This window comes from Terrapene carolina, unplaced genomic scaffold, assembly GCF_002925995.2.
Source record: "Terrapene carolina triunguis isolate 2854851 unplaced genomic scaffold, T_m_triunguis-2.0 Scaffold136, whole genome shotgun sequence".
NCBI lineage: Eukaryota > Metazoa > Chordata > Testudines > Emydidae > Terrapene > Terrapene triunguis.
In genome coordinates this window covers 9,589,088-9,615,951 of record NW_020664487.1, presented here as the reverse complement: position 1 = coordinate 9,615,951, position 26,864 = coordinate 9,589,088, and the positions used below count along the sequence as shown (strand labels likewise).

At 46.4% G+C, this 26,864-nt stretch overlaps 1 protein-coding gene across 5 annotated transcripts in view; it reads right to left on the bottom strand.

Annotated features, from left to right (window-relative positions):
• The window catches only part of EPHA5 (EPH receptor A5), a 333,714-nt gene that overhangs the window by 130,925 nt on the left and 175,925 nt on the right, over positions 1 to 26,864 (bottom strand). For all 5 annotated transcript variants that reach the window (XM_026653262.1, XM_026653257.1, XM_026653258.1 and 2 more), the window contains exon 5: positions 24,794 to 25,129. In XM_026653262.1, the coding sequence (XP_026509047.1) occupies positions 24,794 to 25,129 (336 nt within the window). The remainder of the gene's footprint in view (positions 1 to 24,793; positions 25,130 to 26,864) is intronic.

Below are 26,864 nucleotides of genomic sequence, written 5' to 3'. Positions count from 1 at the left end.
ATATCATGCACAACTGAGCTCAAATGGAAGTGAACTTGGCTCCCCCCCTACCCGAACCCTGACTGATTTCTTTTCTGTTTATAAAACATACAGTGGCGAATACTGTAGCAAAACGAGGGGAAACCACCGAACTGCATAAACACCATAGCTTATGAGCCAGCAGCCTTCAAATTCAGCAGTGCTATAGATGTTTATTGCCTGTGTGAGCCCTCTCCTATCACTTGTTCAGGCATCTGCCCAGATGAAAGGAACACCATTCTGGCAGGCTTATACAGATTCTAAACTAGAGCAGTGGTTCCCAGACTTTAACAACCTGTGAACCCCTTTCACTAAAATGTCAAGTCTCGCCAACCCCCTCCTAAAAATGAATATTACCAGGGATTTTCTGGTCTACTCTGAGTATAAATTATAAAAGCAGTGATCTTGGAAATATAAAATTTGTTTTTATGACATGCATATTGCACACTAATTATTATTAAGTGTCCCTGGCCTCTGGTGCCAGAAGCTGGGAATGAGCGACAGGGGATGGATCACTTGATGATGACCTGTTGTGTTCATTCCCTCTAGGGTACCTGGCACTGGCCACTGTCGGAAGAGTCTCTAAGGTGCAACAAGTACTCCTGTTCTTGTCGGAAGACAGGATACTCCGCTAGATGGACTCTTGGTCTGACCCAGTAGGGCCATTCTTATGTTCTTATTTATCATTACAGTATTTTTATTACATTATGAAAATGGCAACACTCTTCCAAGATCTCACTTTCGTAGCTTGTATCACTTTGAATAAGCCTGTTATAAGACAAGGCTCCTATGTTTCATCAAAGAGTATCAGATGTGAAACAGCATGAAGGTATTTAAGAAGCCAACTCAAAGAGTTCCTCCTACACAAGCATTCAGGTCTTGAGCAGTCCAGACAAACAAGGCACGTTACAACAAAGCTTAAACTTGTTCATCATAATAATTTTTAAAACAATACTAGCTGCCTATTTAATTTTAAAAACAGCAAAAAATATCCACCTCCCTTTCCATTTCTTATAAGGAGTCTTGAAGTTTAAATCTCCTCAGTGTGATAAATACGCTTGCTTTGATCCTCTTAGCTCTTGGAAGTCCAGGGGCTCCGGGCTGCTGGACCTGTGCTGCCCTGGGTCCCTAGGGACAGCTCTGTCCATCATTAGGGAATTTTTTTCCGAGAACCCCTGTAACTTTTCGTGAACCCCCAGGGGTTCATAGAATCATAGAATCATAGAATATCAGGGTTGGAAGGCACCTCAGGAGGTCATCTAGTCCAACCCCCTGCTCAAAGCAGGACCAATTCCCAACTAAATCATCGAACCCCAGTTTGGGAACCACTGAACTAGAGTAATCTATGGGCAACATGCAGGGTTTTTAACAGCCTACATTGCCAGGTTCCATGATCAATATACACTTCCTGCACACAGCTAGGCCTTTTTCTTTAATGGCATTAAGATGATTCCATTATAGTAACTGCCAGATGAGAACCTGGCAGTTATACTCCATTTTATCTTACTACGGACATTCTTTTCAATAAACAAAGATGATGGGTTTGACTGTACCAAAGAAAAGGGAGTTGCTGCTTGGATTCATTTAAGTTTCAGAGATGAGTTCCTGGCTCCACTGAAGTTAATAGATAAATTCCCACTGCTTTCAATGGGGCCAGGATTTCACCCAAACTGTTGAACTGTTATTAAATTATGCTGCTACCCTTTCTCTTAATTAATGCTAGAGCATAGCACCTCCTCCAGATCCCCAACGACTGAACAGAAAACCAACGAGGAGTCCTTGTGGCACCTTAGAGACTAACACATTGATTTGGGAATACGCTTTCGTGAGCTAGAGCCCACTTCGTCAGATGCATGCAGTGGAAAATACAGGAGCAGGTATAAATACATGAAAGGATGGGAGTTGCTTTACCAAGTGTGAGGTCAGTCTAACGAGATAAATCAATTAACAGCAAGATACCGAGGGAGGAAAAATAACTTTTGAAGTGGTAAGAGAGTGGCCCATTACAGACAGTTGAGTGATGTTATCTGAATGAGAAGTAACATTGCTTTACCTTAGTAGCTAATTCCTGTTACCCCCAGCTGGTGTTTCAGTGTGTGTCATTCAATGATTTCCAGTTTTACCTTTACTCTAATGAAGGATATTGCAGTGTTTGGGGTATTCCCTAACAGTAGACTGGGAGTCTGGAGACCCAGGTTCTATCCCCAGCTCTGCCACTGGTCTATTGAGTGGACAAGTGATATCCCTGCTATTTGCCTCAGTTTCCCCATCTGTAAAATGGGGGTAATGTCAGTGACCTCCTTTGGAAAGCACCGTGAGGTCTACAGAATTGAAATATGTTACATATGAGCCGGATATTACGAATATACAGAATACCAAAGTAATGAGGCATAGTGAATCACTTACACACCTCAACTATGGAGATTCTAACGGCAGCCACTCTAAGTGTAAAAGTTATAATACAATAAAGAACCTTCAGTCAGTCACTGAGCTCTACAGGAAAGGAAGCAAAAGGTAGATTTTTCAAAAAAGAAATTGATATTACTCTAATGCTGCTTGCCACTGATGCCAACAATAAAGCTCCCCTTGATTCGAATGGGAGCAAAGTTACACAAACCCTGAACGCTTTTTTAAACTCCCATCCCAAAGTTACTTCCTGACACTGAAATGATAAGCTCTCATATCATATGGGTAAGAAACCTACTGCATGAGATTATAACAAGGTAACCAATGTCCAGGACAGGGAAACCATAGTGTTAAAACTGTTCTACTGAATAACAAATACCCCAATAATGACAATATATTGACACCAGCCATGCAAGTGGGGAGACAGATGTCGTGATATGTCTGTGTCTGCCTTTTCTGGACTGCTATTTTACAACACAGAAAGTAGTAGCACCGTAGTGCAGTGATTGCAAATGATCTTTCCCTGACTCTTTTAAAATGAATAAAGAAAGCTTGCATCTGACCCCTTTATGAGCAACTTGCTCTTGGGGAGGGTAAAAGGAAATAAACACCTAAAAATAGAAGTGTGCAAATGATGCCATTATGAGCAGCAAGATTGTTTACCATACTCCTTAGCCCCAGATTTATCACCATGCTTTTAACACACGCAGTACATCTTTTTTTTATTTTTTTTATAATTGGAACTCAGCCTGTGAAATGCAATTAAAGAGCTCATAAATATTGCCAGCAAGTGCACCTTCCCCCCTCCCCAACTAACTATTAAAATCTTCAAGCAGATCTCATCAAACCTTGATGGAATCTGAACTAAAATATCCATTCACACATGGTTCGGGATTGAGAAATTAATCTGTCTTTCTGTCTTCAACAAAATTAAAGTCACCCCTTCCCGCCCCACACACACTTCTTCCCACAATCTACTCGTTTCTTTCAGCCGATTTATCCATTTTCTAATCACTGAACAAAACTCAGCACTCAAATAAAGTCAGTGCGGTTCTGGGTAGAGTTCGATATTGTAGCTGCCAGGTTTCATTTTTGCTTCTTTCCGCCTTCCGTCTTGTATTGAAATAAAAGCACCTTTACCTGCCTTTAAGGTGGATTATTTGGTGCAATCTAGAGAGCTTATTCATACATGTGAGAAACATTCTTTTCCATTCAGTGTAAATGACTGAGACCTGAACAATGAAACTCAACCCCATACCGAAGACCCTCTAATGGTACTTCAAAGCCTTTGTTGGGCCGGAGAGAGTGTGGAGGGGTGCCCAGGGACTGAAAGGAGGCCCTGTAAACAGAACAGCTGGCCTCTAGGCTTTGGGCTGTGAGAAGTTCCTTCTTCTCTTTGTGAGGCAAGTGCTCCTGACTAGGCCGAATGGCAGCAATGGAAAAGTTCGACTGAGGCACATCTTGAGATTCACAATCCATTAGCCGCCACAGGGTGTGGAATGAACCTTAGGGTGCTTAACTCTCTCTCTCGCTCTCCTAAAGACAAGTGATAAAACCCCTTCATATGAATGGCTACATTGTACCCTCAGGCACAGCCCTGTGTGAGCTGCAGCATCCCAGGAATAGCCCCGGGGGATAGGGGGACCAGGGGTCCGGTTTTCAACTGGAACACTTGGTCGAAAAGGCACCCTGGCGGCTCCAGTCAGCACGGCCGACCAGGCCATTAAAAGTCCAGTTGGCGGCGCTGTGGGGCTAAGGCAGGCTAGTTCCTATCTGTCCTGGCACCACGCTGTGCCCCGGAAGCCGTCAGCAGGTCCAGCTTCTAGGTGGGGGGAGGGAGAAGCCACGGAGCTCCATGGGCTGCCCACACCCCGAGCACCGGCTCTGCACTCCCAGTGGCCGGGAACTGCGGCCAATGGGAGCTGTGGGGGTGGTGCCAGAGGGTGAGAGCAGTGCACAGAGCTGCCTGCCACGCCTCCACCTGGGAGCCGGACTTGCTGGCCGCTTCTGGGGCACAGCGCAGAGCCAGGACAGGCAGAACGTGTGCCTTAGCCCCCCACTGCACCACTGACTGAGAGCCACCCAAGATAAGCCCGTGCCCCAGCCCTGAGCCCCAACCCCCTATCCCAGCCCTGAGCCCCCCCTCAAACCCAGAGCCCCCTCCTGCTCCCCAAACCCCTCATCCCTGGCCTCACCCCAGAGCCCTCACCCCAACCCTCTGCCCCAGCCTAGTGAAAGTGAGTGAGGGTGGGGGAGAGTGAGCCACCGAGGTAGGAGGAATGTAGTGAGTGGTGGGCAGGGCCTCGGGGAAGGGACGGGGGTGTGGCCTCAGGAAAGGGGAGGGGCTAGGGTGTTCAGTTTTGTGTGATTAGAAAGTTGGCAACCCTAGGAGACTAATGTGACTTGGTGACTCCCTTCAGAGATGTCATTCCCCCTGCCTGGCTCTTTGAGTCTTTGGGGTTGTAATCTGCTGCGGCAACAAGTTATGGCACCCTGCAGTGTGCCAGTTCGGCTGAACTAGCTGGCTGGTGCATGGGGGAGGGTGGGAACACAGCACCTTCTCAGCCATCGGTGCCCAGTGCCAGCTCTGGGCATCCCACCCAAGGAGAGGAGGGGATTTTTTCCTCTCCCGTCCTGCCCTGCACAGATGTTTAGCCCAAGTCACAGTCCAGTCCAAAATAAATGGTGCGGGCAGCAATGCTGACGCTGACGCTTTAATGCCACACTGAGAGACTACAATGGAGCCAGGCCCTTAGCTGCCCCAGTCTGGCCTATGAAGCATGGGATGATTTCTGGTGATAAGATACCACTGTCACCAAGGCCGGTGCAAGGAAGTTTCACGCCCTAGGCGAAACTTCCACCTTGCCCCGCCCCAGCCCTGCGGCAGCTCCCCGCCCTCCCCTCCACCCTGAGACGCGCCCTCACCCCTCCCCACCCCAGCTCACCTCTGCTCCGCCTCCCCCCCGAGCACGCTGCCCCCGCTCAATCAGCTGTTTGGCGCCGCAAGCCTGGGAGGCAGGAGAAGTGGAGCGGCGACCGCGCACTCGGGGAGGGGGCGTAGGAAAACTGTAAAAAAAAATGGGGGCACCGCTTTTTGGCGCCCCAAATCTTGGCGCCCTAGGCAACCGCCTAGTTTGCCTTAATGGTAGCACCGACCCTGACTGTCACCAGTCATGTCACTCTCACCTTTTAAGAAAGGTAAAGGGAGCCGTGCTGGAGTGAAATCAGTGCCCTGTAGAAAAGGCTTCCCATGGAAGGTATGAGGTCCTATTACCAGAGTATCTGAGCAGCTCACAACCAGTACATGAATTTATCCTACGTCTCCCAAGTTCCAGCTTAGCACTCTAACCCCTGGACCAGCCTTCCTCTCCTTTCCCCTGGTACAGACCGTTTCGGAGCCCATTATCAGGGTTCAAAAGTTAAAAAAGACCAGAAGCAACTGAAATCTTTGGGCAGCTCTCTAGAGTAAACAGCGTCAGAGTCTTCAGCACTTCATTACTGCTTATCTTTTGATTTTATTAAGTGCTGTTTTTGGCCCCTCATCGATGAACGGTTGCCAGGATGTTCTGAATACGATTACTGCCAAAGGCGGAATAAACGGAATGTATTTACTGACACAGTAGCAAAACACTCTCTCTTTGGGTAGGAGATCATATGGTTGGGATTGAGTTACACTTTATCATCAAAGCGCGGGAGTTCGCAAGCCCTTGGACTGGACACAGTTCTAACGGGTAATGGATCTGTTTTTTGCAGACAAGGCAGAGTTCATCGACCAAACATACGGAATTCAGTACACTCCACTCTGGTTATGAAGGGCAGGGACTTTACTTACAATAAACACTTTCTTGTCATTCCAATGCCTTAAAAGGAAGGGTCAGGAGAGCTGGTAGGCAGCTGTGACTATCGCCAAAAAAAAAGGTTGCAGAGAGCAAACAGAGTACAAACATTCCCTGTAAAATATTTTTCCATAATCTATTTTCATTACTCTAGTCCAACAAATACTATAAATGAAACTATTGTGATTAACTGTATTATAGTAGCAGCGAGTGGACTCTTTGTGCACGGGACTGTTCAAATCTATAGTAAGAGAAAGCCCTAGCTGAAGAGCTTACAGTCTGAACCGACAAGGCAGACAGAAAAATCAAGGCACAGAGAAGTGAAGTGACTTGCCTAAGATCACACAGTAGATCAGGGGCAGAGCTGGGAACAGAATCCAGATGTCCTAAATCCAAGTCCAGTACCTGATCCAGTAGCATACCATTTTTATTTTTACCCTTGTGGTGACCTTGAAGCCAGTTCAGTAAAAACAGCTCCGGCTGCATTAAACCAGATCTGAGCTGTGGCTGTAACCTGCTTTGAAATCAGCTTAGCTGAACTACTTTGAAAACTGATTAGAAAATTTCCCCAGGAAAGCCAGGCCCTGAATCCATGATAGTGACCATCCACATGCCTTCTCCCAGATGCCTCCTACATGCTGAGCTCTGCAAAGGCCATCTCCATGGCGTGCAGGGTGTGCAAATGCCCCTACGCACCTGATCTGATTAATCTGCCATTCCCCATGTAGTGTAACTGGGGCAGCCCTGCTGTGCTGGGGCTCATGACCACTACTACGTTTGGTGAATACCACACAGCTCAAATATATAACATGTGCCAGTGGATCAGACCTGGAAACAATGTGTCTGCTCTGTTTTCAGCCTGATTCACCTCGTTCTGTATGATCTATAATTTACATCATCAGTGGCTACTTGATGTGGGGTTTTTTTAAGTAGAGGTGCTATGGAGGAGGCTGCATATGTCACCGGAGTTTCGGGTAGAGTTTGTGTCTCTATGCTGGCAATGCCCCTGACTGCTTAATTAGAAGGCTGGCACGTCATGCCTGCACACGTGGTTTTGCTCTCTGGTTTTATGCTCTTAGGCCCAGGTTTTTGACGGTATTTAGGCATTGCTGTGCTAGGCATTGAAACACCTCACTAATTTAGGAGCCCAAATCTCATTTTCAAAAAGATTTATGCACTTAGGAGCCTAAATCCCATCAACTGTCAATGGGATTTTGGCTCCTAAGCACCTAAACCCCATTTGAAAATGAGATTTAGGCTCCTATATCAGGCATTGCAATGTTGGGGCAGCAATGCCTAAATACCTTCAGAAATCTGGGCCTTAAATACTACCCCTTGCAAGCATCCCCAAATACACTCGAACTGAACCAAGCACACAGCGGCATGTTTGGAATACGCAAGGCAGGAGCATATTTTTGGAAAATATATAGTCCTGGACATGACAGAGAGAGAGGTTGGAAGCGCAGACGTGGCCACGGTAACAACCTGAGCTAACAGCATGAAAAATGACTGTGGTGTGAGTGCAATTAATAATCCACTCAGCCGAGCACACATTTCTATCTGTGGTTTGAAACAGTTGGAAAGATGTGAACTATTAACAAGTTTCACGTAGCGCCCTGAAAAGCCACAGAGACCAAAAGGGGCAGGGGAAGCCCAGATCCTTTCTTTTATGTTATTTCAACATTCTCTCCTTTCGTCTCTTTCAGGAATACCGACTAGAGCAGTCACCCTGCTCTCACCTGCTGGAATGAGTCACAAGCTCGACTGAGTGGAGATGTAATTCCAATAGTGTTTGCAAGAATATTCTTCCAAATATTTAACTGGCAAGATGAGTAATTGCTATGCAAATTCCCTTGAAGGCAGTGACAGCGAAGTTGACTGTCTTAGGAATGCCAATACCAACCTGGCACAGCAAGAAAGGAAATTCCTGTTAATGGGTACAAGTGTGTATAGAGGAGAAGTAATTCAGCTTCATTGCCGGTGCCCTGCATTGCGGCTTCATGGTATTCACCACCAAAATCTTGCGATTTTCCTTTTGAGGCTGTGGCACAGAGCCTGGTGCCAACCAGCAACTCCTAGCTCAGACATAACAAACTAACTACACCTAATACACTACTTTCATGGTCTCTATTCAGAAAGGGCAGCATGAGAGGTCTCTGATGAAAGCCTGCGACTTTCCAATACTTGTTATCATTGTGAGAGGTGTGTGCAGGTAATAGTGAAGGAATAATGTAACTATACTGAAAACTATGCCCTTCTGCTCTTGGGGTGAAAGTGAGTCACTAGCGAATCATATCACTCAGCGATGGCCCACGCAAGTGTGAGGGAGTTGTCACCCCTCCATGGCTAGCACATCATGTCCACCTTTGCACCAACTCACAGAAGTCAGAGGAAAACTATCCACAAAACTAAGAGCACCGAAACCCCTTGGAAGCGAAGAGGAACGACAGAGCAGCGAGGGGATTGCCATCAGTGCATCAAGACAAAAAACTGATTCAGTATGGCACAGGGTGGGAAAAGACCCTGTGCATCCATCTACTGAGGAGGTACCTTAGTGAGCAGGGAGGATCCGGGGGCCCTGGCTCCTTGGGGCTAGAAAACGCGGCAAAAGACTGAACCTTGGGATATTAAACTACTTCCTTAGCTAGGAAAGGGTGGGGCCTAGGTTGTGGTTTGTGATTTTGTTTTGGATGTAACCATTTGTTTCCATCACTCACTTGTTTCTATTTGAATCACTGTTCTTTCCTCCAACAGATTTCCTTTTGTTTTCTTATATTTGAACTCACGTGCTGTGTGTGACAGAGGAGTGGGGGACTACGGTTAAACTGGGGGCTGTTGCTCCCTTGGGAACGGAGGATATGGGATTCTGTGGGTATCCCAGGGGAACACTCTGAAAGGAGCTGAGGGCTGGGGCACATCTATTGTCAAGAGGCAGGGCGGGTATAGCCCAGTGGAGAGCGCTTGAGCAGCTGACAGGCTGGTGGCGAGAGGGAGCGAACACCCAGCTGACAAGAGCAAGCCTCCATCACACTGCAGGGAGGTGACAACACAGTGACTCAAAACCCTGGGTGTGCCAAGAAGCGTCACAGTGGCAGCTTCGGTTCTCTCTGCCAAAGACGACGCAGGGCTCTGCATTACGCAGCACAGAGGACAGCAAACCAAAACCATGCTAATGTGTACATACTTCTGTGGTGTATAACTGCCTGGGAGAGCAGGCAGCTTCCACTCCACTCCACCACACAGTTCAGGGCCACATTTTCAAGTGTTCAGCATCAAAACTGGGACCAGATTTTCAAACTTTCTCAGCACCCAGCAGCTCTCACTGGGACACTGTTTGGGTGCGGAGCTCTTCTGAAAATCTGGCCCCAGTTGCGGGCAAGCACCTTTGAAAATCTGGTGGCTGGCGTGGGATTTCTGCTCCCATTGAAGTCAACAGGAAGTTTACCATTGCTTCCACAGAATCGAGGGCGGGGCTAATGCTGAGTCCTTCTGTAATTCCCACAGCCATGCTGTCTTGTCTCTCTGGAAGGACACAAGTGTATCTACATGGGAAGCAGATGGCTGTCTTAACCCTTCTTCTTGTACCCTGTTTAAAGCCAGCTGTAAAATTTGTCTCAAACATGCAAGATGCTGCATGCTCTGACCTGATCCAGTAAAGCACTTACGCTTGCTTAGCTACGCACATGAGCATTCCCATTGATCTCAGCTGTACAGATGTAGACGTAGCTGATCTAGACATAGGCCTGGTCTACACTACGACTTTAATTCGGATTTAGCTGCGTTAATCCGAATTAACCCTTCACCCGTCCACACTACAGAGCCAGTTAATTCGAATTAAAGGGCACTTAAAATCGATTTCTGTACTCCACCTCGACGAGTGGAGTAGCGCCTAAATCGATTTTGTTAATTCGAATTAGGGTTAGTGTGGCCGCACACCACCGAATTACTGTGGTTAAAGTAATGGGGTAGTGTGGCCGCACACCACCGAATTAATGTGGTTAAAAACCGAATTAATGTGCTTAGTGTGGCCGTGCACAATCGAATTTATACAACCTGTTTCCCAAATTCGAATTATCTAAATTCGGATTAATCCTGTAGTGTAGACATACCCATAGTACTCAATCCTGCTCTGTGGAAATGCAGCTGTGAATGAAATATACTTGTTTGTTTCCTGGCTCTTTCCCATTTTGCCATTTTTCCAAACTTTGAAATGATTTGTTTCAGGCCTTCCAGTTGAACGGATGAGGGGCAGCATGTTCAAATAAAATACTAACTGGCAACTGCTTATCCATTGTGATGATCCTTTGCTGGAAACTCACGGATAAATACCAATGGCACAAACAGTATTTCAGAAGGTTTGCTTTTTTGCAGTATACTGTAGTATCAATGTACTTCTGTGGAACAGGCATCTTTAAACCTTTACAGTCGAGCTGAAATGTGACTCCCCAAGAAAGGGAATGTCAGAGTAGGGAGGAAAATAAATGATCATCCAATAACATTTTTCTAACCCTCTAAAATACTCTTAATAATTAAGTGTATCTTGGTGGAAAAAAGTAAATGGTAGATAACGACCAGGAGAGTTCGTCCCTGATTCAACAAGATACTAAAGCACATGCATAATTTTAAATCTGTCAGTAGTTCCATTGAAGTCAATGCTACTCATGTGCTGAAAGTTACGCTTGTGCTTAGGTGCCTTACACAGAATCAGGACCATACTCTGTTTGATAAGTTGTGAGCAGCATCACCAGCAGAGGGAGACAGAGTTCACACAGGCTGCACACAGAGACTGGTGCCATGGTTAGTCTCCTATTCCACAAGCAATCACAGAAGCTACAGCCATACCTAACGTATCAGGATTTGGATGTACTTTGCATGGACATGGTACATAAAGCTACGTGGCATATTTCTAATTTTTCCTAAGTCAACTGCAATCTGCTCTTGAACCTGCCCCTTCCACCCATCACTCTACTAATTTCTGTGGTGCCCTGATTGATACCGGGCTCAAACAAGACACAGCAACAGAGATCGATACAGCACTATGGGAAAGCGAGAGAGTGGTTGTTAGAGGAATGGCGCAATAAGCTGGGGAAAAGAAGAGTTACAAACCACGTTTTAAGGCCTGGGCAGAGCCTGACTAATTTCAGTGGGGTAGCATGTTCTACACAGGAGTCCGTCCATGTGCAACAAGTTGCAGGATTAGGGCCTCTTCATTTAGGGCCTGACCTAAAAGTCATTGAAGTCAATGGAAGTCATTGACTTCACTTGGCTTTAGGTCAGGCTCCTTCCTTCGCGGAACATGGGATTTAACTAGCAACTAGCAGGAGAGGAAAGGGGGAATAAAATTCATATAATATCGCACCACACAGGATTTAAGTCATAAATTGAATCTAATCACTAGCGTCTAATTGTAAGGATGGGAACTTCGATGTCTTTTTTTTTTGTTTCATGCTGTGTTTCTTTATAGCTATAAATAAGACATTTTAATTTCATGTCATAATTAAATAGTCTTTCTGCAAATATATGCAACATTTTTATTTTATCCTTTAATGTGTTCATATATCAATGAGTGCGTAGAATCACCTACTGTAAGAATAAAAATGATCTAAACTGATGATAATATTCTGATCAGAAAGTTCCCCCGTTCCGGGGAATTCTTTTACTGTTGAAATGCATTACATGTTTCTACCATTCTGAGTATTATAGAAAGCCTGATAACAAACTAAGAGAAAGCAACAATTACCCACGAGGGAGTTATAAATAAAACTATAAAATATTCAACTGATCCATAATTCATTTGGTAGCAGACATCCAGCCATCTGGGCTGGGATAAACATGCGACTCAGGAATAGGATGGCTGGTGATGAAGATTTTATGTGCAGAATGGATACAGGCATTGCAAGTGATTCCATATAACAGTTTGTTTGTGTGTCGCTAGATTTTAGGCTTTGTTTGACACAATCGGTACCTCCATTTCTCTATTCCTCTGATTATATAGGATAAGCCTTCATAAAAATCACAAGTGAAATCCTGGCCCCATTGAAGTCAATGGGAGTTTTGCCATTGACTTCAATGGAGTCAGGATTTTACCTCATATATGTATGTTTCTATTTCTGTTGTGCATGTGTTTGTGTGCGCAGCTTAAGAATATGTGATTCTATGTGCTTATGAACTGTGTTCATTGAGGTTAAACATCAACATGCACAATTCAATCTATAAATGAAAATATCTCCCCTCCCCCCCCTTAAAAAACACAAGGGCTAAGGGCTTGATCCTAAGAACACTGACATCAATGAGAATCTTTCCATTATCTTCAGCGAGGCTCGGATCTAGCCACAGGCAAAGTGTGAAGATGACAGGAGGCTATTTTCAAAAGCACTCCGTGCTGCCGTAACTGTTCTCACTAAAGTTAATGGGAAAACTCCCACTGACCTCCATGGGAACAATTAAGCCAATGCTGAGCGCTTCTGAAAATCCCATCCGAAGAGTAAATGATCATATCATTCTCATTGGAAAAGAAAAACAAAATTATTGCTGGAAAAACACAACAAGTGAGCTCCATCCTTAAGGATCTTTGTGTAATTTATTTCATCTTCCTCCATTAGTCTACTTTAAAAAAAATATTCTGTTCATATAGCTAAGAAAATTAAAGAGAAAGAATAGAAATTCTTCAGGGTCACAGACAGGGTGACCAGATGTCCGGGTTTTATAGGGGCAGTCCCGATTTTTGGGTCTTTTTCTTATATAGGCTCCTATTACCCCCCACCCCCATCCCAATTTTTCACACTTGCTGTCTGGTCACCCTAGTCACGGGGGGGAGGAGGGCGAGCAATAAGCTAGTAAAATGAAAAGGTACAAACCAAGTAAGTGCTACTTACACCTAAATTCTGACCAATTTGCATCCAGTGTGCAGCCAAAACTAGAAGGGACACTGTCGCTGAATTTAACAGCGGGGTCTGTTTCTCCTTTCCAGAAAAGCTCTTTTACACCCCGGCACTGGAGAAAGAACTTTAGTGTACATAAGAATCCGTCCCAGCTCTTTGTAGTGATAGACATCCAGCAACTGAGCCAACGGGAACCCTCAGGTGTTTCTGCCTAAATATAAAGGCACACTTTCATTTGGATGAAAAGTCCTTCTTCAACACCTTTTTTTTAAAACCAGTGTAAAGCACTGTTGGCTTAGAGATGTTTATGCCACACAACTGTGCCTTGTTATTAAAATGAAAGACAAGTGGGGGAAGTGAAAACAAAAATGATGTGAAAATGGAAGGGAATATCATCCCTTTTACTGGGGACAGAACATTTCCCCACCAATTCTAGCACTGGTGAAACAACTGCCACTTCCTGGTGGTGGGTGAAATGAGCAAGCGTGGTTGCATTTAAAGACATAGCAAGACGCAAATCCAGGTCTCGTTTCTTGTCTGAGATCTTTGGGTAGAGTGCTTATGCTATACGCTCTACTTAGAGAAGATTCCCTGTTTGAAATTCCCTGTCAGGCTGAGTGAAGACACTCAGGCATGCAAGGCGAGCCATCCCTGAACTTTACTGGACTTCACCTAGATGTTTTTCAGTGGCAAAGTCAGAAAATATACTCACTAGACATGTGTGCGCACACAGACACACCCACAGAGATGAGGATGTTGCCTTCATCACCATTACAAACACGTTTCCCCATGTAGTATAATTTTCACAGGGCTGCAGCCCTCTACATGGTGTCTACCCACTCCAAGCGCACACAGTTTTTGACATAAGATTATAACAAGATGTACATTGTAGGTGCCTCGCCAACCTGTGCTGGGTTGGTGTTCAGAGCCAAGAAAAGCCTAACAACTAAGGATAAATGTGCTGAAACTCCCTCTTTCTCCAGCCACGTTGCCCAGTCTATGCTGTTGGAGTTGGGATAGAGGATCAGGACTCTTGCCAGCAGCCCAGTTGATACTGCATGTCATACTTTTTCAGACAGAGAAAGACACAGTGCTCAGCAGTGACCTGGCCAGGTTTCCAAATTGGCTGTGCTGGCTGCCGGATCCCTCAGCTAATGTGGCTACTTGGCTTTCATCCACGTCAGCTAGGACACCATTCTCATCACTATCCTGGCCTCGAAGGGGCAGAAACAAATCACAGAAAATCAGGTTCTCCTGTATCTTGGGGTGGCCCTGTTCTCCCCCTTTAAGCAGCCAGAGCCAGTACTGGGGTGTCAAGAAGCCCATGGTCTCAGGCCCCTCTGATATGGGGTACTAGAAACATAAAAGAGAAACTCTGCTTTTGTTAAGTACAAAAAGCATACAGATCTTTTTGTTGAAAAAACAGCTTTGAAAACGCAAAGTGATAAAGACCGAACAGTCGGATTCAGAGTGGCATCCACTTCTGCAGCAGGAGGCTGGTGGGGACCTACCAATCCCACCACGCATATGTCCCCCCACCCCCTCACAAGGCCGAACCTGTTATCAGCCTGACCTCAAGTGCAGCTTGGTGCTCTGACGCTCAAGACTAGCATGGGCTTTGGAATAGCTGACCTAATTCCAGAATGTGCTTTGCAAGTATTCAAGCCGGCATGCCCACTGCCTGTCATTAACAATGGTGGAGAAATGTAGCCATTAATATCAATAAAGTACATGCAACCCTTTCAGTATCTCTCGTCACTGCAAAGCCATGTCATGTTACAACATGACGTTGAAAAGTCCAGTCAGATGGCTTGATGTCTGCCATGACCTTGCGGGTGAACCAGTCGTGTTAACATTGCATCCAGCTGGGTGTGGTTAAATCCTGATCCGCTACAGTGTGACCATGACAAGCTGGCACATTTCTAAGAAGAATTTTCTTCTGCCAGGGAAAGGAGAAGAGCAGAAGACTCCATGAAGCCCACTAGAGATCTCACCTTGCAAATCTATTTTATCTGAAAGTGCTTAGATACAGTGTTTGATGGAAGCTATAGAGAATATTTATACAGACTGACATTCCTCCTTTATAATGCCCTGCACCTTCCCATAGTATCGCTAGAAGACGTACAGTATTTGCAATGCAGCCTCCAAAAGGGTTAAAAACCATGGAGACATACAGCCAGTGTCACAGATAAGAGGCGGGGAAAGCTGTAGGATTAATTTATATCATAATGAGAATTTCTCCATCTTCAAAGATACTTATCGGCTTTAACTTTGGATAACACTAAAAAAAAAAAAAGCAGGAAACATTCATTTACTTTAGTTGGGAAGTGATAACAATGCCAGATAGATAGAACCTTTCATTTGAGTCAGACCCACTCGCCCAACGCAATTCATTGTTTGAATAGGTAACTAAACAGCAGTTTTCAATATGTGTTAAATCCTCTGGCTTTCTAGGCATGAAGAGTAAATAAGCTCTCTCTTTCTTTCTTACAGATAAGGGAAATCAATACCAAATAAGGCTGAAACATGGGGCACATAGGATTTCCAATCTTCCATGACCGGGGGTGAAAGTAACGTAAAGGACTTACCGGTACGCCGGAGTCCTGAGCAGGGGGGCAGGGCCTCAACCAGAAGGGGCGTGGCCTCAACCGGAAGAGACGGTCCTTTAAATCCCTGGGCCCTTTAAATCTCCGCCAGAGCCCCAAGCCCCGGAGTAGCAGTGGCAGCTGGGAGCCCTCGGGGCTCCGTCAGTGATTTAAAGGACCCGGGGCTCTGCTGCAGTAGCAGCGGCTGGGAGCCCCGGGCCCTTTAAATCACCGCCGGAGCTACCAACTGCAGAGGCAGCTGGGAGCCCCGGAGCTTGGGCGGCGATATAAAGGGCCCAGGGCTCTGGCCGCTGCCAGGAGCCTCAGGCCCTTTAAATCGCTGGCCTGGGGAAACCGGTCCGATCCGGTGTACCGGCTCTTGCCAGTACGCCGTACCGGACCATACCGGCTTACTTTCACCTCTGTCCATGACCATTCTGACCTTTTCCATGTTCTGACCAAAAAGACATTCCATCCCATATGCCTTATACTTTATGTTAGCAAACTAATCAGTCTGAAGTAGGATTGTCACACAGTGGACAATCAGAACAACAATTAAGATCAGATGTCACAGGTCCATCTAAGCTGTCACCAACACAAGCAGGAATTTTCTTATTTTTCCTTTTTTTGGTCAGTAACATCTTGAATAGTGGTCATTACCAGTGGATAACTGATTGTACTGGTATTAAAACTTCCCAAAGAAAAGCATGGAGTTTTCATGACAACAAAAACAGCTTTGAAGTTTGTAACAATCCACCTGTGATAAATGCAAGCATGATTTTAAGCCATTTTAGTTGATCCCTGTCAATATGTGTGTGAACATACGTACGGTGGGCGTGCCTGTCACCCTGTATGCATGTCAAAACCTCTGAGCTGCCTGGAGTCCTGATCCTACATATCACAAATGATAGGTCTCTATATAAAAATTCAGGGCAATAGCTCTGTTTGTGCAAAGATCAGAAGAGGCAGAAGACCTCGGGGGACTCAGATATCAGGATTAATAGTTACTGTGCTATTTAATCATAAAGCTTGGTGAAGAACTCAAAATAATTTCACCCAATATTCGCTTGGGTAGCAAAATGAATTAATGACAGCAGTGCTCACAACCCCTTTTCGTTCTGTGAACATTCTCGCAAGCCAGGAACGTGCACCGAAACAATGAGCAACACAGACTATTTTTGGAAAGCGAATTTTGAACTTGCAAACATGAGTATTCACACTGAAACCTGATGCCATGAGTTACATTTGTTCCATCAGGGAACAAAGACAGTATAACCTCGTTGACCAGTCATCACTCAACAAGGACCTAATATTCCCAGACCTTAGTCATCAGAGTCTTACTCCCACCATTAGTTTCACTGATTTCAGGGGGCTGCTCGGTTGAGTAACAGCTTACAGGGTTAGGCCCCAGCCCAGCTGAATTTTATATATAGAAAACTGGCAACTAACTGCTCATGGTCAATCTACAGGGGACAATTTGCCAAAGCGTTTCACAGCATGAATATTCATGAGTCAATCATAAGCTGCCCTCAGACCATTTGTGAATAAGGAAGAGGCTCAATTCCTCAAAGAGTGATGTGCTCTGAATTATTCCCTAAGTTGGACCCTGTAATCAGGTGCAGCACACCTTCCAGTGCACTGGCTGACTGAGGGGCACTGCACAGCGTCTGTGGACAGGGAGATGGCGCTGGGTACAGCTATACCCGCTGTAGAAGACACTTTGGCCAGCCTGGAGTTGGTGCATTGGTGGAGGGAGGGCGCCAAACCAATCCTCCGGCTCTTGCACCCATGCACCAGAGCCTCGCTGGGGAGCGGAGTCGCTGCTTCCAGGCTGAAAGTGGGGAGGATGGGACGGGAACGTGAGTGAGAAAGGATGGCAGGGCAACCTCTCTAGGCCAAGCGACATCCCAGAGCCATCCAGAGGAATTATATCTGAGTTGGCCCAGCCTGCCCAAGGGCCCAAGCAGCATACCTGCCAGCACGTCTGAGGGTGTGTAGGATACACTCAGGGCCTTAGCACTGCATGGTGGCTGGCCCTTACACAGACCTGCCGGGAGAACAAGGAAACGTCTCATCTTGTGCAGCTTGCGTAACAAGCAGCCACAACTGCTCAGGGGAACACAGGGGCTGTTCCTCTCTGCGGGGTGTCAGACACCTCAGTGGGGAAAGGAAAAGCAGACTGTGGCCCCACTCCCTTCCCCACCTGCCCAGTGAGCAAGCTGGCGACAGTGCAGCCTGCAGACTGGGCCACAGGGAGTTTGGGGGAAGACCATACATCATCCCTGAGGCACAAACAAACCCCAAACGCCCACTGGGGTGGTGTCCCTCTGCAGGGCAGTGCTTGTCTGGCACATTCCGGCTCTTAGAGCGCTTGGACCGAAGTGTTGTAGCAACTGCCCGACTGCCATAGCAAACAATCAGCGCGGGCGAGGACCGTCCAGTTCAAAGTGAGTTAAGAGGTTCTGATTTCTCTGAATTGGCGCATAGGGATTCTCATACAGCAGTCTAGTCGGGTTAGGTTTTTTTAAGTTGCAATTCTCCTAACTTTAAATATCCCTCTGTAACAGGGCCAGAGGTGCCTCTGTAGTGCCCTGCTACCATTTCCTCTCAGGGCCTCTGATTACCTCACAGTCCACAGGTAACTACCGCAGTCCCCTCCTGGGGGCCCATTTATTGAGTCTTTACATACTGACCCTCCAGCCCCAACCCCAGCTCAGTCACTCTCCCCCTTCAGATAAAGAGCCCCCAGCCCTTTCCCTGAGCTAGGTCCCAGCTCAAAGTCTCTCCGCTTTACCTGGCTGGAGCTCAGCCTTCCTCTGCCCCTCTGGTTTCCAGGCCCAAGTCCTTGGGTCTCCAGCAGGAACTAGGCCCAGGACTCCCAGGCTCTACCTGGCTGAAGCTTCCTCAGCAGTCTGGTTCTGGCTTCCCAGCCCAAATGCTTCTTTCAGTCGGGGTCTCTAGCAGGAGCCTTCAGCTCACAGCGGCTCTTCTGTGTCACAGCTCCCTTGGTCTCAGGGTCTTCCCTGCAGGAACCTTTCACACTCTGTAGCCTCTCCACCATTTCCTGAACACTTCCCACCCCCCATCATAGCCTTCTGCTGCTCCTTATGGGACAATCCCCCTGATCTCTCCCAGATATAGCTCGTTCTGTAATCAGGCCTAGCTAGCTCCAGCCCCTACGGGAGAGCCATGCTGATACACCCCTCCCACCAGAAAATCCCACAACGTGGAGTAAAAATACACAGGCTCCATACTAGTTTGGTTCTCACTAAAAACACTGAACACTCATAGTAGATTGTAGATCTTCTCTGCACAAATCCTGCCTGACCTAGATACATGATGCACAATCTGTCCATGCAACCTTAATTCAGACGCTTGGGCAAATGCGTTATGACACCACCTTTAATTACACGACCACAAGTAGTTTCCCCCCCACCCCGGACCCCTGCCTCACTCAGGGAATGGATCTGAGCTATGCAGTGAACAAGACTGTTCTCTGAAGGACAGGGCCAGCAACGTGTCCGTACACAGTCACAAGAGTCCGTGGTAAAAATTTTGAGGTAATTTTTCCAAAAATTGAATGACTGAATGACATACCCCACCCCCCAATGTCCGTCACTAAGGACGGTAATTTTATCAAGTGTCCGGCGTGCCACATGGTGGTGCCGACCCCTGCTGAAGGACCCCTACCTCATCCACTCTAGAAGAAGGCGTCTACAGGATGAGGCAGAACACTACAGGGAATGAAAAGTCTGGGCCTAAGGTGCTTCAATACTAACTTTGGGCCCAGTTTGCTTTTTAAAGATTATCCTTCTCTCTCATGGGGGAGGGATAGCTCAGTGGTTTGAGCATTGGCCTGTTAAACCCACAGTTATGAGTTCAATCCTTAAGGGGGCCATTTAGGGATCTGAGGCAAAAATCTGTCTGGAGATTGGTCCTGCTTTGAGCAGGAGGTTGGACTAGATACCTCCTGAGGTCCCTTCCAACCTGGATATTCTATGATTCTGACCCTGCATGTTCCCTTTGAATGGTTAATGTCCTCTGCCACCTCCATTCCTTCTTCCACTGCTGCCTGCTCCAGGAATAGGGAGTCAGCTGGTACTCAGAACTTTGGAAAACCAGGCTTTTTTATAGGACTCTAAAAAGGGATTTAAGAACCTAATTTTAGGCTCCTATTTTTGAATATCTTGAACCGGTGCTGTTCAACATACTCATTAGTGATCTAAAAGAGGAAGTGAACAGCGAGGTGGCAAAGTGTGCAGATGATACAAAATTATTCAATATACACCGCTACCTCGATATAACGTGACCCGATATAACACGAATTCGGATATAACGCAGTAAAGCAGTGCTCCGGGGAGGGCGGGGCTGCGCACTCCGGTGGATCAAAGCAAGTTCAATATAATGCGGTTTCACCTATAATGCGGTAAGATTTTTGGGCTCCCGAGGACAGCGTTATATCGAGGTAGAGGTGTAGTTAAGTCCAAAGCTGACTGTGAGGAGTTATAGGAGGATCTCACAAAACTGGGTGCTTGAGTAATAAAATGGCTGGTGACATTCAATGTTGATACATGCAAAGTAATGCACATTGGAAAGCATAATCTCAACTATACATATAAAATGGCAGGGTTTAAATTAGCCGTTACCACTCAAGAAAGAGATCCTATCCTATCTCCTAGAACTGGAAGGGACCTTGAAAGGTCATCGAGTCCAGCCCCCTGCCTTCACTAGCAGGACCAAGTACTGATTTTGCCCCAGATCCCTAAGTGGCCCCTTCAAGGATTGAACTCACAACCCTGGGTTTAGCAGGCCAATGCTCAAACCACTGAGCTAGCCCTCTCTTGGAGTCATTATAGGTGGTTCTCTGAAAACTTCAGCTGAATGCACAGCAGCAGTCAAAAAGGCTAACCAAATGTTAAGGACTATTAGGAAAGGGATAGAAAATAAATCAGAAAATATCATACTGCCACTATATAAATCCATCGTACGCTCACACCTTGAATACTGTGTCCAGTTCTTGTTGCCTCCTCTCAAAAAGGATATAGGAGAACTGGAAAAGGTTCAGAGAAAGGCAACAAAGATGATCAAGGGCATGGAATGGCTTCCGTATGAGGAGAGACTAAAAAAAGATTAGGGCTGTTCATCTTAGAAAAGAGATGCTAAGTGGGGGGGGGGAGATATGATAGAGGTCTATAAAATCATGAAGGGTGTGGAAAAAGTGAATGAAGAAGTGTTATTTACCCTTTCCCACCATTAATAGGTAACAGATTTAATACAAACAAGAGGAAGTACTTCTTCACCCCACGCGCAATTAACCTGGGGAATTTATTGCCATTGGATGTTATGATGGCCAAAAATATAACAGGGTTCAGAAAAGAACTAGATACGTTTATACAGGATATCTCCATCAATTACTGTTAGCCAAGATGGCCAGAGATGCAACCTCCTGCTCCAGGTGACCCTAAACCCCTGATCACTCCACTGGCCCTGCTCTGTACACTTCCCTTGAAGCTCTGGTACTGGCCACTGTCAGAGACGGACCAGTGGTCTGACCCAGTACAGCAGTTCTTATAAACAGTTTCATGAAAACACGATCCTTTATTATCCTCCTCCTAGAGACTGCAATGGTATTGTGTTTGTGACAATGTTTTTCATACTGATAGACAGTCATAAATTAATCATTTAATCACTCAACTTCTTCAGCAGAAAATCATTATTGGATTCCATACACTGATCAGCCAGAGTTAGCTAATCAGTTTCATCTCCCAGTTTACTGTAATATTTTTTTCATCTTGCACACAGAACTAGCTATTTTTCTTGTTGTACTATCAAATCTAATTTTGAATCGAGACGGTTCACACATGTCTTGCAGTCAGAAAGAAAAATTACATCAGTCTGAAAATGTTAGACTGACTACTGGTGCCAGTTTAAAAAAAAAAAAAAAAGAGAGAGAGAGAGAGAAATGACTTAAGAAACAAACAAATTTTTCAGGAAACAATCCCTACAGGAACCCAAAACCAGATACACACTGTATGTTGCCAAAGGTTTCATATATAAAAAACATCTGGTGCGGCCAATATCCTGCTGTTTGTGCATTTTTTTCAAGTTCTGAAATTAGCAAGGTCTTGGGATTGACAAAGCAAAAATGAAAGGACAACACCAGGCAATCCATCTGCGATGCTGCTTAGTAAATATCTATCAACACGACATGCCATTTTTAATTTCCATGGGCCAGTATTTCTTCTAGCAAGGGTTCTTTTTTCCTCCAGTTCAGTCCTTATACCAACCCAGTAGAAGTCTGATTCTCTCACCCACTCCACCAGTTTTATGCAAGCAGAGTTCCATACTGGCATGCAATGGGTGTCATAGAATGGAGACTGAGGCCCTTGATCTCTGACTGTGTCCAACCATGCCATCTTAAGGCACAGAGAACTCTCACTGAGTTCACTGGGAGCTGGAGGTGTATAAAGCCTACAGCCTCTCTGGGTGGGTCACACATTTTCGATCTCGGGGTGAGCGGCTGGTATACTGCAGTTGTGGTGGTGGGGGGTGGTGGGAAAGACGACTACAGGCTCCTATGTGTACACATCTCGTTTGGTAGCCACGAAGGAGTTTTTCAAAGGCACAAAGCAGTCAGATGTCCAATTCCCATGGAAAGTCAAGGTGAGTAATTCCCACTTGTAAAAATCTCCCCCTCTAGCTCTATCTCCATCTCCCAGTGCAAAGGATCTTTAACCTTTGACATCTAATGGTATCTGAAGCAGCAGGGAGCAACCTAAACTTCCAAGCTCTTTCAGGAGAATGTTTGATATATAGAGCCAGCAACTTTTAGCTCATGCAAATAGCCCTTGCTCATCTTCTGAATAAGGACTGAAGGTTGAACCATAAATAGTGCATTCTCCTGGCTCTATTATTTAATTTGGACAGAGCTGTAGGATGTCTATGTGGATGCGTAATGGATTGTGCAAACGTCACATACTGAATCAAACAGAGGAAGCATAAAGCTGTCGCTTCAAGACTGCACAATGAAATAAACACAGAGGGCCCAATTTACCATTATGTTACTCCAGTTCTGCTACAGTGTGATTCCACTGATCGCAATGCAGTTATGCTGACGTAAATCCAGAATATCACACTGGGGAATCAGGGCTATAACTTCCATTATTTTTTGACATGAGCTGCATTTATCATCCCAAACCAACAGGCTACGATTTCCCCACCAAAGATCTGGTAATAACTGTACAGTGGGTACATTCTTATCTCAGTGCACAGAGAGTCAGCGATGCATATAACTCCTAATACAACTAGTGGGAGATTTGGGCATAACTCACAAGGTGGAAGTGTTTCTTTACAGAAAGTGGTGATCGTCCATATCTGATCTTCTCACCCACCGCTACATTTATTGATCTTTATGTGCATTTAGCTCAGCGCATCAGGGAAACCTCCACTGCTGTTTATGAAATGCTAAAGTCAACCCAATAACCTATTTCATCCAAGAGGAGACCTGCTGGCAGCAGCCTTTGTGATGGGGACAATGGTAAACTTCATTAAGGGCCATGACACTTGTTTATTTGAATTAAACAGGTGTTTTTGCAGGTGTCATGCTGACATCTGCCAGTGCTACCCTTGAAGGCTTCCTGCCATGTCAATCAGCAGTGAGCAATAACCCAATAGTGCTTTTATTTCCTCTCCTCGAGATACATTCGCATGCTTTGCCTGACACATCAGCAATCCAAATTAATTACCGGGGCACGGACTTGATTAGTTACAACACATCAATGGCCTCTCGGGTGGCTGCTGAACCTACAAACATGTACCTGTGCTGTTCTAATGAAATTCAATCCCGCTCAGCCTAGCGTCCTTCTGCTTTGCACCCAGGACTCTGAAATCTGTTTGCCACTCGGTAGCTCGTGCCAGATTTCTCCGGTAAGAGCATTTCCTTCCAAAGGAGCAGGAAAGGCTGGCTTGGGAATCCGGCGGCAGAGCCATGCACTGTATTTGCGAGAGCTCTGAGTTTGGATCTTAAGGCTGGGCCCATGCTCCCAAATGCCACTAGCCGGCTGTGCTTGAGGAGCAGGGTACTAAGCCCTTGCAGGAAGGAGCACCTCATGTTCCTGGCAGGTGCAGGAAACTGACTGCATGGGTTCCACATTCAGCCCTCCAGGAAGGAAGATCATTTGCAATACAGCAGCTTTAAGGGAGGGAGAGTGAAGAGAGGCAGAACATGGTAGGGCCTTTGAGGGTTCTGAGCACAGTGCCTACCAGGGTGTGTGAGATGCAGAGAAGGGTGCACATGGGGCTGCATCCTGTGTAGGGGGCATAACCCGGGTTCCCCTTCCTTGATCCCCTTGGCGTGTCTGGGCTCCCTGAGTGCAAACTATGTAAATCTGCTTGGGCTTTACATGGGCTGTGCGAGGTAGATCAGGCTCCTTATTCCCTCTGCGCCCTGAGTAAGGGGAAAAAAAATCCCCATTATCTTCATTTGCACGATGCAAAACTGAAATGAGACAATGAGCAATGAGATGCCTGACCTGAGCCAGCAACACCTCCCCATCCCGAATCCGTTCGGTTTCTCACTGCGCTGCTAAAGGGGCACTGGGACAGCCCCTGTCTTTTCACTTCTGCTCCAGCTGCCACCCCAAGATCAATTAGCCATTTGCTAAACCAGTGAGTCCATTTAAACTGCACTGCACCTGAAATCTAAAGGCTCTCGCTAGGATGTCCCTCTGCCAATAAGGGAGGCAATTGTGTGGCTCTTGTTTTAGTGGGTGAAGATGTGGAAACGTTAAGCTATGAAGGATGCTCCATGTTTAATTAAAAACAAAAAAACCCGACCAAAATGCATCCTGCTGAGAGGGAACATTCCTGCTGTTCCAAGGCTGCAATAATTATTCTGTGAAATGGTGTGTGTGTGTGTGGGCGGGGGGGGAACACAACAACCGCCTGCATAGGAAAGGATTCAAGGCCCAGTCTTGCTACTTCCACTTATTTCAATGGGCGTTCCACCCCACAGAATGGCCAGGGCCCCCCACCCCAGAATCTTAGCCCCTTTTGAAGTTCCACTTACCTGCCTGATTTGTGGTTACATTTACAGACACATACTGCCGCGCTGCAGGGCTCTGGTCGGACACTCCGTTCACTGCCTCAATTTCAAAGGTATAGTTTGTATGAGCAAGCAGGTCCACCATCATGACAGAGGTGTTTTTCAGGCCGATTTGCTGGGGGAGGTACCTGACATGACTGCCACACGCCTCACACAGCCCCGAGTGGGAGCTGCACTTCTTGCATGCAATATAATAAGACACATCTTTCCTTCCACCGGTGTCAGCCGGGGGAATCCATTCCAGGAAGACACTAGTCTCGTTAACATTTGAGATGGCATTCCGAGGAGCTGAGGGGGGTCCTGGTTTGTAAAGTAAAGTGAGAAAAACACAGGGTGAAAATAGCATTCTCGTCCATCCTGCTCTGTGCTACTCTCTAGGCTGAAAGGAGGGGCTGCACTGTTCGCGTGCCATGGAGCACACAGAGCCAATGCACAGCAGCAGCTGAAGGACTGGCAGGGCAATGGGGGGGGGTCACTCTTAGCTGTCCCTCCTCGCTTCGAAGTGTGCGTGTTGGGACCCACCCACCCATCTGATCCAGGAACACAGGGAGGAGTATCCTACCAAGCGTGTTCCCTTGGATGTGCTCCAAGCCCCTGCCAGCCAAGAGAGCAAAGGAGCAGGCATCAAGGCTGAAATCCTGGTCCCATTGAAGTCAATGAGGGTTTTGCCATTGATTTCAGTGGGGTCAAGGTTTCACCCTAAAGGTACGTCTGCACGGCAGCTGGGAGCTGGAATTCCCAGCTCGGGGAGAGACAGACCCACTGGCTCTGCTTGATGAGCATGCTAAATATAGCAGTGGGGTGGCGATAGCACGGGAAGTGGCTCAGACTAGCTGCCTGAATGCAGACCTCGGACGGGCTTGTACTTGGGCGGCTAGCCCGTTGCGCTGTCCGCGTCTCCATGTGCACGCTAGCTCCATCAAAGCCAGCACACGTACGTCAAGCCGAGCTGTGAAGAACACGCCCAGCTGCGGTGTAGACATACCCTTTGTGGCTCTAGCTCCAGATCCTGGAGAATAACACGTACCGAAGAAATATCCGACACCGATTTGTAAGTGATATTACTGCGTCCATGTACTAAACAGCAGCCTTTTCCTCTGCCTCGACAAAGCGTTGCATGTTAAGATGTTTGAATGGCTACTCTCCGGTTTCTTATTTTGCGGAGTGTCCATGCTTCGGATGTCTGCCCAGCCCGGGGAAGGGTGCTGAAGCAGCTTTTCACAGCTCCCATAAGAATGGTACTTCTTTGCCATGGGCCACATCAGACATGCAAGCCAAGATTTTCAAAAGTGACAAATGATTTTGGATGCCTCCATTTTTGGGTGTCCGGCTTGAGACACCCTCAGAGATGCTGATTGGTAGGAAGTGCTGGGCATGTGCCCTCTGAAAATCAGACCCCTTTCAGGGGGATCAAGTGGGACATCTGAAAATTGAGGCATCCCAAATCCCTAGGTACTTATGAAAATCTTGGCTACACTCTCTGGTGGAACTCCCAGTGAAGTCAATGGGACTGTCACACATGGGCTCAGGGCAATGCATGAATCGCAGGACATATGGCCCTTTTCTGGCCAGGTTATAACAATCGCAAGATCAAATTTTCTTTTTCAAATCCTATTAATCTCTCTGAGTTGTCAACAGATAATGATTTTGGAGGGGAAAAAATACCAGCCAAACCGTGTTTTAGGAAATATTTTTGTATAAATTCGCCTTGGAGACTGAGGACAAAATTCTCCTCTGATGTGATGTGAAAGGATAATTTTGTACAGAAGGATGGCAGTAGCATACAACATGTTGGGGATCTTCACAACGGATCTGCACATTGCACCTTGGCTGCACTGTGATGCAGGAGGAAGAAAGGGACATTTATTAAAGAGTTTCGCTGGTTTTGAGTCATGGTGTCACTGGGATTTTCAAAAGCCTAAGGGAGTTAGGCACCTAACTCCCATTCAGTCTGAATGGAAACTCGGTGCAAAATTCCGGTAGGTGCTAAAATCCGTGAATACCTCCTTGAAAGCCAGCTCCAACGTGCCTCCTC